The sequence below is a fragment of the Erigeron canadensis genome, chromosome 1, assembly GCF_010389155.1.
Source record: "Erigeron canadensis isolate Cc75 chromosome 1, C_canadensis_v1, whole genome shotgun sequence".
Taxonomy (NCBI): Eukaryota; Viridiplantae; Streptophyta; class Magnoliopsida; order Asterales; family Asteraceae; genus Erigeron; species Erigeron canadensis.
In genome coordinates this window covers 58,353,597-58,364,280 of record NC_057761.1, presented here as the reverse complement: position 1 = coordinate 58,364,280, position 10,684 = coordinate 58,353,597, and the positions used below count along the sequence as shown (strand labels likewise).

General features: G+C 35.0%; 2 protein-coding genes across 2 annotated transcripts; both read right to left on the bottom strand.

Moving 5' to 3' along the window:
• Positions 1-3,404: 3,404 nt before the first annotated feature.
• On the bottom strand, positions 3,405-4,598 carry LOC122596060. The gene is made up of 2 exons (XM_043768572.1): positions 4,397-4,598; positions 3,405-4,318 (listed from the first exon to the last, which is right to left on the bottom strand). The coding sequence occupies exons 1-2, from the start codon at positions 4,596-4,598 to the stop codon at positions 3,405-3,407; spliced, it is 1,116 nt and encodes a 371-aa protein (XP_043624507.1).
• A 1,883-nt stretch (positions 4,599-6,481) lies between these two features.
• On the bottom strand, positions 6,482-10,419 carry LOC122578445 (delta(12)-fatty-acid desaturase FAD2-like). Its single transcript, XM_043750417.1, has 2 exons — positions 10,368-10,419; positions 6,482-7,781 (listed from the first exon to the last, which is right to left on the bottom strand). Exon 2 carries the CDS (start codon positions 7,743-7,745, stop codon positions 6,600-6,602), a length of 1,146 nt encoding a protein of 381 aa, XP_043606352.1. The 5' UTR covers positions 7,746-7,781; positions 10,368-10,419; the 3' UTR covers positions 6,482-6,599.
• Positions 10,420-10,684: the final 265 nt, after the last annotated feature.

Genomic DNA, 10,684 nt, shown 5'->3' with positions numbered 1-10,684 from the left:
GAAGTCAGCTGGGACAAGCTTTGTGGAATCTCTCCTGATATATTGTTTCTAATCGTTTAGACAAATCCAATGCTAAGGTTGCGGCTGAATTCACATATAATTCCTTGCCGCTAGCTAGCTGGATCACTACACGGTCAACATATATGTGGGGATATATGGTTCCACTTCATTGACAAGTCTAGTATTTGAAGATGAACTAGCTAGATGACATAGTTGTAAAGGGATGGGTCCGAGGAAGTTGTTTGATCATAGGATAAGAGCGAGCATACAACCCTGAAAAAGTATCCCCAAACCAAACCAAACAGAAATTGTGTTTAAAATTCCACTTTCGAAAATATCAAAATGGGTGACATTTTTGAGTGATTGAAAACATTTGGGAAACTAGGTCCTAGGATGCAAGAGCTCAAATCGATATACTCTTTGCTACAAACGGTCTGACATGCATATATTTGAGCTTCGGATGGAACACCTTTGATGAGTGTATTAATGAAAGATTTGTATATATAAGCTTTTAGAGTTTTAGTACTCTCCTATATATGTTTTTAGATATAGCAGGACCTTTAAGAATATATATATATATATATATATATTGGAGGAAACATCTACTTCTTCAAGCTAGCTTAAGTATAGCTCCCACATTCGTTCCATTTAATTGATCATGTGAAAGGTCCAAAGCTTTAAGGGATGATGAAAACTTCTGGATCGTATTGGACAATGACCCTGTAAATCGGTTACCTGGAGCATACAAGTACAGTTATTCATTGTTAATTCGAGTTTTAAATTTCATATCGATCCATAATGACACTCGTTAATCAGCAAAAAAAACCCAAAACTTGCATCTATAATGTGTTTTTTCAAGCTTGACAATTAAACAGACAAAGGTACGGCATAATATTACCACCACGTACAATTAATGTAGCTCGAAGCATTAACCATCAACGCAAACTAAAAAACTGAACCATTGTGATTTTGCCTCGATTAGGGATTTCCACCCCTTCCGATTTTGAAAAAAAAAAAGATCTGCGGTGCTGTAAAATACATATCATCTAAATCTATCTGCATCATGAAACTTTCATTCAAAATAGAGGGAAACAAAAAAACCCTTATAGGGTATTGGGTTTCAAAGATTCAACATTGATATCTTGAGATAACCCATTTGTAATTTTGATGCCTTGAAGCCCCCTACCTTCTTGGGTGAGAGGACCCGAGAGACCAAGTCCAGCTCCAAGGCAACATATACTAATTATGTCGGTATTAAATAGACGTCTTTGTTAGCGGCTTAATTCGATGTGGGATTTATCTTATATCGATCCATGCAATTTTTATATACATATATTCCCCCCACTAATTACGTACACACCTATTATATAAAGCTGATACCTATATTAATTTCTTTTCTCTTATCAAACAAAACATATATGATATGCAAAAGGAGTTATAATTGACGTTTCCATGTCACCTTTTTTTATACGGGTGTGTAGCAATTTTTTGTTGTGCTACTTATTCGCTTGATGTTGCAACATATTGTTTTGTATAACTTCTACTCTGTATATTTCTAAATATGAATACAACATGAAAGTTACTCTTATTTGACTTAATGGAAGTGAAAGGGCAAGAAACACAAGCTAAATATAACTACCATACAATACATAGTAATATACTCACGTCCATAGTTGTCAAACTCGTACGAGTCAAAACAAAGTTAAAACGAGGCGAATCGGTAAATGACTCGTGTTTGATCCAGACTCGTAACATGACTCGTATTTTGTTGTGCGAGTTGGTCCGAGTCATGTTGCGATTCACGAGTCACAAATTTTAACTTTTTTTTTCATTTTTTTTTTAATAATTAACTCTTTTATTTACTATTAAATTGACATTATTTTAATTGTATTTTCTATTTTTAGCTGAATATATCAATAAAATATTATATTTTACAATAAAATGCTTATATATAATTATAAAATTATATATTATCAAATATCCCGACTCTTACGATTCGAGTCACGAGTCAAAAAATCATATTTCGAGTCGAGTCGAAAATCACAAGTCGATAACTATGCTCATATCCCTTTAAGATTTACAGATTTACATAGACACAATCCATCAATTGTCAAAAAACCGATACAAAAGCATATCTCCCAAAGCGCTTGAGAAGTAAAGTGCTACATGCTATGCAAAATCCGGCCCGTAGCAAATCCAACAACCCCACCGACACAAAACAATCTCTGAAGTTCATCAAGGGTAGTACCTTCAACTCAACATTTCCAATTCAACCGATGATCAGGGGAGGTCCACATAACATCTGGCCCAATCGATGACCATGGAATTGATACTTGATTATTCCTCTGTTCTCTGATTTGAGTTTTAGCCTCGACTCCTCCCAAGTTTGTTCTGTATGCTAAACTTCTTTGCAAACTATGAAATTTTTCCACTCTTAGATACAGTGCTCAGGCTGCCATAACATCAGGCTCAAGCCGTTCTCAGTTCTCACGACCTCAAAACAACTATTTGTCAGCTGAACTTCGTAAACCAAGCTACATATCAATCCATCTTCCTATGTATGTAATCTCACTTCAAAAGCTAATCCCACAGCATTATAGAAGTTACATTACAGTCAACCAACAATTCTTTCTTCAAATAAACTTTTAACATTTTGACTACAAAAGCGGCAAAAAATATTCAATGCCTTGCTACATACTCCGTATTACACAATCCTTGCAAACTTGACTTTACAGACTCAGTTGAAGTTCACTAATTATAAAAAACAAAAATTAACTATGTCTTTACAATTAAAGAGTTGTGACACAGAAATTTATCGATCAATCAAGAACACTCATTAGTTGTTCACTTTCACTACTTTCCATCTACAAGAAAAACAACCAAACACAAACACCAATGGTATGTCTGGTACTTTAAAACATCAATTACTTACAATTCATGTATATCCCTGCATTTATTTTATACCTTTGCATGCAAGAATTGATGAACCCGGTAAAATCAAGTACACAGGCTCGACTGTAACACAAAAAGACGAAATAAAATGTGAAATAATCACAACAAGCAAATCATTCATAGCATAAAAGTAAAATATTATTTAGAACCACTAGATTTACACAGCAGTCATTTGCACAGTTCTTAATAAACCTAAGGTGTATAAAACCATATAAAACTCAAATACAAACTTCTAAAGTTTCATCACTCTCTTACTCCTAATTCCTAAACACGAAACACTAATACAAAGCACGAAATCAATCATAAAGTCAAAAGATAACCTGTAGCTGTTTGTTTGCCACCAGACTAAAGTGAATCCAAATGTAAGAATGATCTGCACATAAAGCAAACTTTAAGTTCTCTCGTCGGCAAAAGGGGCTTCATATCAACACAGCCCCAGTCTCCATTCCTCATTAATCCACATAGCTATCAACATTCGCATTTTCATCTTCCATTTTACCACTAGTAGCTTCAGCATCCACATTTTCATCATTTTTCACCACGTTCTCTTCCAGACGAACATCGGCTACACCTTTCATCACATCCATTCCCTGCAAACCATTTTCAACTTTATTAGATTCGTTACTATCCTTACCATCCTTAACTCCATCAGAACACTGGTTCACTTCATTATTATCTTCCAAAGGCTCATTACTTTCATCAATCGACCTGCCAAAACCACGACTCCCACTATCGTTCTCGGAATCGTTCTCCACAAACCCTTGTCCTCCCTGCTGACTCTTCATTTCCAAACTCTGCAACCTTCTCCTCAAATTCCCAAACTCCCTTTCCATGAAAAACAATCTCTCTTTCAACATCAAATTCTCTTCTTCCAGTTGCGCAATATGCGTATCCTGATCATCCACTCGATTCTCCAGATTATAACTACCGTAATTCGGATAAATCATCTCAAACCTACTCAAATCATGATCCAGTCTCCTCTCAACTTCCACATGCTCCTCCACATCGCTCTCACTCGACCCGCCCTCTTCGTCGTCATCATTTCCCGACGATCTAAGCCTAATTAACCCTTTCATTGACCCATACCCATCCACACCCCATTCTTCCTTGGCCATATCAACTAAAACCTCCCTAGATGGCGAAAATATCGGCGTAGGCAACACCGCAGGCGTCACCGGACAAGGCGACACCAAATCAGTAATTCCTCCAGCCTTTTTAGCACGAATTAAAAACGACGTCGTGTTCCTAGGAGCAAACGGAGCTGATTTACTACTACTGTAATTAAACTTCTTTTTACTGATATATCTTTTCGCTTTTAACCTATTCTGTTGCTGTAATTCCTTTAACGAAGGTAAATTATATCCTCCTACATTAACATTACCAATACTACTCTTGTTATTATTATTAATATTATTCAAATTCATATTATTATTATTGTTATTACCTTTTTTAGCCTTCCAATTTTTGTTGTTGTTACGTGACGTAACATATCCAGATGCCTTGATATTTTGCTGGTTAATAAACTGGACCTGATCTACCGGCGCGTGCATCCACGCGCCGCCGTAACCGCCTCCCGCAGCAACACGTGTGTACGGATTAATCAACGGCTGGCTCATGTTCATCATCTGTGACTGATTGTTATTCATCATCTGCGATTGATCTATCATATTATCACCAAACCCTAACCCTAACTGAATAAATTGGAATCAATTCACAATTGATATACCTATATAGATATATATATATGTGTGTGTGTATGTATACAAATCAGATTTTTATAACGTTTTGATTTTGAATTTTATGTAAATTTTGGATTTCAGAATTACTAATTGCTTTGGATTTTCTTTTTATCTGTTGAGATGTGAGAAATTTTTTGGATAGATTATCATTATGTGGGAGGTAACGGGTGCAGGAGGGTATTTATAGGCAGATGGGATGATGAGATGGACGGACGAGATGAGATGAAAAATGAACGGTGGAGATTGGATGACACGCTGATATTGCGTTACGTAACAGATCTGAGTCGGTTAGGACAGATTTTACTTGTGTGCATTTGTCCCTGTATTGTGAAGTTAACAATACTCCGTATGTTAGGAATATATTTAAAGTGTATCTTTACTTCTTATTATTATGTCATTAATTTTTGGTTATTAGGTTCCTCATCAATTAAAGAAATATCATATAATATTATGTAATTAAAAACTTAACAAACAATTTTTTAGCATTTAATTATTCAATCTTTATAACAGATTTGGTGATATCTGATGTGGTTCACAAGTTTCACATATCTTTGTTTTATCTTTATCATAATGTAACATCATCACAAAAACAAAGATTTGAAACACTAGCTTGTAAGGCAAAGTTGCTCATAATATCTTGATGCCGAACAATTCTACTTAAGTTAGGAAATCCCTGCTAGAAATGGTAATATACAACGTCAAAGATATAGTCATGATAATCAATGACAAAATACATGATAAATTAGTTTTGACAAATAATAAAGACAATGTGTGGTGGTGTGTTTCATTCCCAAATTTGGAGGCATATGTGAGCTTCATGACCAGATTCTTTTATTTGGAGGCATAATTTGACTTAGAGGTTTTATTCCCAAATTTTCGATACTTTAAATTGTAAAATGTGTGGACTGTGGAGTATGAGATAGTGAGATCTTTTCGATCGTTAACTTGGTTAATTTAAAGGGAAATCATGACAACCAAGTTAACGAACTTTTCGATCGTTAATTTAAAGGGAAATCAAATATGAGATTTTTTTTTTATTGCAATCAATTTTAGCGATTTCTAGAATTGCCCAATAAAAAGGCCTAGCTTGTAACCTTGAAAACATCAAACAATATATTCATCATTGATTTCCCTTTAAATTATCCTTTACACATTGTATCTACATGTAGTTGTTTGCTTATAGTTTACGTCAAAACCTTTAATAAACGGGGCAATTGGTATATGTTTGTGATGTTCGTATGATATATAAATCGACTATATATTTTTAATTTATTTCAAAACTTTTATACACATTTAAGAAAATACGTGGTGAGTTGTTTCTGTTATGGGTCACCATATATATATATACATAAGTTCTCTTTTATTTTATGACTACTAGTCCCTAACAAACTAGTAGAAAGTATCACCAAATGCAGAAAACATGTAAATGTAATATATGAGATTCCTGATTCCTAGAGTAAGTTTTCTTTAAGTTACTCTATATTTAGGAAAGACAATGTATGCAAAAAAGATGGAGTGAATGAAACTTTCTTGACTGGTTGATTGCTTCAATATTGAAATTCCAACTGTCAAAGTCCCCAACTGTCAAAGCCCTCTTTTTGTATCCTGCCTTTGTTATTGCCATTCATTTTGCTTTTCTTCTAATTTTTGGTCTTTTTTTGAAACTTTCAAATACACTTACACAATATAATTAACCGTAACATGTCTCGAACCTATAGATAATACAAGTTAAAATTAAAGGTTGCTGGAACTATTCACAACACATTTTGAAACAAGTTTTCATTGCCAGATGCAACCAACAAAGACCATATTACAACTTACAATAGACCATACACATACATGTAAACACATCCTACAATATTACCTGGTTCTTCACTTATACATAAAACACGATACAAGTCTACTTCATTAGTATTTATTCTTATACCAAAAGACGCCTCCTTTCTTCTGGTCATCCGACTCAACGTAAAGACACTCTTTCGCCTCCCTCCACATTGCCACATGAAATGGGGTGTCATCAAACCGATAATACTCCCCAAGCAAAGGCTTGATCGCTTTCGTTGCTTCCAAGGCATGATAATGAGGCATCGTAGAGAACAAATGATGTGCCACATGTGTATCGGTTATGTTATGAAACACTTTGTTTAGTACACCATAGTCACGATCCACGGTTGCTAAAGCCCCCCTTAGCCAATCCCACTCGGAATCATCATAGTGAGGTAATGAAGGGTGTGTGTGTTGAAGGTATGTGATCATAACAAGAAAACCGTTTACAATTAGCAATGGGATACCATAGACACATATAAGCCACACAAGGCCTTTGGTTATAGCCGCACGATATAGCACGTATGAAACAACAACAAGCCCGACATCAGAAATCCAAATTTGGACCCTTTCACGGGTGTTGAAAATGGGGCTGTTAGGAGCGTAATGGCATGCAAAACGATCATATGGCCGGCCAGATACATTGAAAGCCAAGTACAAGGGCCAGCCGAGCAGAAGCGTGACAAGTAAAGTTATCAAACGGCCCGGTGGGTTGTTAAAGTATTTAGAGAACCATGGTATTTTTGTTATGGGTTTAGGGACAAAGACTTCATCGCGCTCAAGTGATGCGGTGTTGGAGTGGTGACGGCGATGGCTGTATTTCCACGAGAAGTAGGGGACGAGTAAAGCAGAGTGGAGGATAAGGCCCACGGTGTCATCAACCCACTGGTAATCACTAAATGCATGGTGACCACACTCATGTGCTATGACCCAAATTCCAGTGAGGACACATCCTTGAAGTATCCAGTAAACGGGCCAGGCAACATAGGAGAAGGGAGACGGCAGAAGGTTAAGATAAGTGGTGGCGACATGGTAGAGCAGAAAGACAACAATAAGGTCGTATACCATATACGAAAAGGAACGGATGAGGGAACGATTGAAGCAGTTGGGTGGGATGGCTTTCTTGAGGTCACCAACTGTGAAGGGAGGTTTTGCAGATGGGACTCGAGAAAGAGGGTTCTTCTGTTCAGTTTTGGTGTTGTTGACAGGCATTCGCCCTCCTGCCCCCATGTTGTCTTCTGATGAGTTTTGATGAGACAACTCAACCTACAAGATGTTAAATACAGACCAGTTAAATACTTAAATGGCTCCTTTGACACTTAATGCAATGTGAACATGGTTCACCTTATATGGTATATAAAGATATTCTGATAGGAAACAACAGCAATGGTAAGAATTTGTTAGAAACTGACAAGAAGATGTGACAAAATAGACCGGGTTACTGGTTTGGGTAATGGGTCAAAACTGGTTTGGGTCAATACATACAGTTTTTAATTTGACAAATAGTTTCAGTAGAAAATGAATTACAGTATAAAAAAGCAAACATTAAAAGCACTTCGGGTGACTTTTGGTACACTTGACATGTTTCTAGTTTATCAAAGTTTCAGAATTTTACCCATTTAACCTGTTGGAAAATTATAGAAACAAAGTTACCACTTAAGAAATTACAATAAGAATGGATCGGCCAAAACTAGAACAGACATTGAGGTAAAACCAAATTTGCTTTCAATGCTGCAGAATATCCATGTAGTATTTGAAAACATTTATCCTCTGCAACATCGAGTTTACCATAAAGAGAACAAATGAAACGAAACTAAATTAGCTGATGCACAATATTACTCACTGCCAAAAGCCCAGGGAAGTTCAAATTTTTTTTGCATCAAGGTAAATGTTGTATAACTTAAATGTTAGTTCTCATTTAGCTCAGATTAGTAAAGTACTAATAGTTTTGGTCACACAAGACACAGCTACACACTTAAATCATTTTTCACATGAAAAGCTTAGAACGTTTTGTAGAACTCTAAACATACACCCACCACACTCATTTATGAGATATCAGAGATAGACATATCAATATAAATAAAATTGCATTAAAACACCAAAATCTTGAGATTTCAGGTAACAACAAATACACATGACACATAAAAGGACTTGCAACATTAGTTTCATCTAGATGCCCTTGCATCAGACCCATAAGCTAGTCTATCTATATACGACCATTACCAAAACAGTAAGTTCAAAACTTGCAGTTAAATCTTGGGCTTTAGCCAAGAGAACATATTAACCTGCATGTCACGATTCAAGTTATTAGATTTTGTGTCTAAAGGGGAGATCAATTGCCATATGTAGTAATAGTGTAATACCATGTACAGTTTATAACAATGCATTGATCATTACAGAGGTGCCAACAATTAATTAAAGATATTTTAAAATTATATTCAGCTCATTCGGTAACAATGACGTTCATTGATTGTGTTAGGTCGTCGTACCATACATTAAATTATTTTCCTTACTTTATAGTTTTCTGGCAATTCATTATTATTATATTAGCTAGAGTTAGTACCGCAGAGTGGTGCACTTATTAGCTTTATTAGAGCCTAACTGCTTAAGATAGTTTAGATCTTTTCACTATAGTATCAGCATCACTTTCTCAAATTTCAAAAAACATGCCAATTAACAACAAAAAATAATGAGTAAACGGAGAGAGATCAATGTTGTCGGGAAAAGTCGAGCATGTGACTCTAATAAGATTTGAACAATATCTTCTTGTTGTACGGTACGTGTAGCTAAACTATTTTATTTCAAAAATCAAAATCGAGTCGTATGAGACTAATCAGTTTCAAGATTGGAAGAGACCTGTAGCACAATTATTTTCATCACTAGTGTTGTATCCGTGTAAAACAAAGATGACAACCCACTTGTTACGTTTTTTTAGCATTTTTTAAAAGGATTTTTGGCCATTTTTAGTTGTGGTTACAAGTTTTTGGCACTTTTGGTAGTTTCTATTTCTTATTTAAGACCCCCACCCCCACCCACAGCCCGGCTAGGCGGCTACCCCTATTTTGTATGTACTTCTACCATTGAGAGTAAAGACACATGGTATAACTTAAAATGCAAAGGCGTCAAATTTTCGTTTTTCTATTCAAGTTTAACTTATGACATACTTTAGTTCACATGTGACCGTTTTGGTTAAGTGTAAACATCAACAGAAATATGAAATAACGCTCTTTCAACAAGTCATTTTGATAATAACGTCTCTCAAAAGTTATAAAGCTTTGTAACAGTTTTCTACTTGAATGAACTAGCAACATATAACACACACACACACACACACACACATATATATATATATTCCATTGGTCCATTATGTCATTCCTAATAGTACACTAGTAATGGGGTTAATCAGAATTCATTACACTCTCATTTCATCTTCCCGTTTCTTTGGTTATAAATATTCAATCACATGCAGTAATTAAAAACAATAAAATATGAAAGAGACAATGGATTTATGATCAAAAAGTACGTTTCAGATTATTTATTTGAGATTAGCAATAGTTGTAAATAGTAAAATTAAATTAGTTTTGCTATATATATGAGGCCTTTCTAAAACAAACCAAAACATAAACAAATCCCTATTTGGACCATGAAACCACAATTTTTCTAGCCATAATTCAGATCTCTCTTAATCAAATACTAATAATGCAGCTTAAATAATCCATTAAAATTGAATAATAACAGTAGCCTATATAATATAATGCATCACATATAATCATTAAAACATGAAATATATAATTAAAACATGCATACATAATATATAGATAGATGAATTAGATGACAAAGAGAATATTGTACCAAAATATAATATGAAACGGTGACGTTTTGGAGAAGCGCTTTCTCCTCGTGTGCTTCGACGTCTTCCTTAACTCAAGAAGTGGCCTGTTTATATCATCGAAATAGTTTCAACAATCACCCTGTAGTTTGTGTATTTTTGCGCTGAGCACCTTATTATTAAATATAAAGAAGGGTAACACTTGTACTTTTTTACTAGTGTAATTGTTTTTCCTTGTCCAATCTAACTATCTAAGAATCAAATTATATATAGTACAAGGTTGTAAACAATTCAAGCTATTAAAGTTCGACTCTTAAAATCTGGTTTCAAGTCAAATTTA

Coding starts and splice junctions, on each gene's coding strand:
- LOC122596060 (XM_043768572.1), bottom strand. CDS start 4,598: ATGAATAACAATCAGTCACAGATGATGAACATGAGCCAGCCGTTGATT. Junction 4,319..4,396: donor AAATTGGAAGGCTAAAAAAG/GTAATAACAATA, acceptor ATGTTAATGTAG/GAGGATATAATTTACCTTCG.
- LOC122578445 (XM_043750417.1), bottom strand. CDS start 7,745: ATGGGGGCAGGAGGGCGAATGCCTGTCAACAACACCAAAACTGAACAG.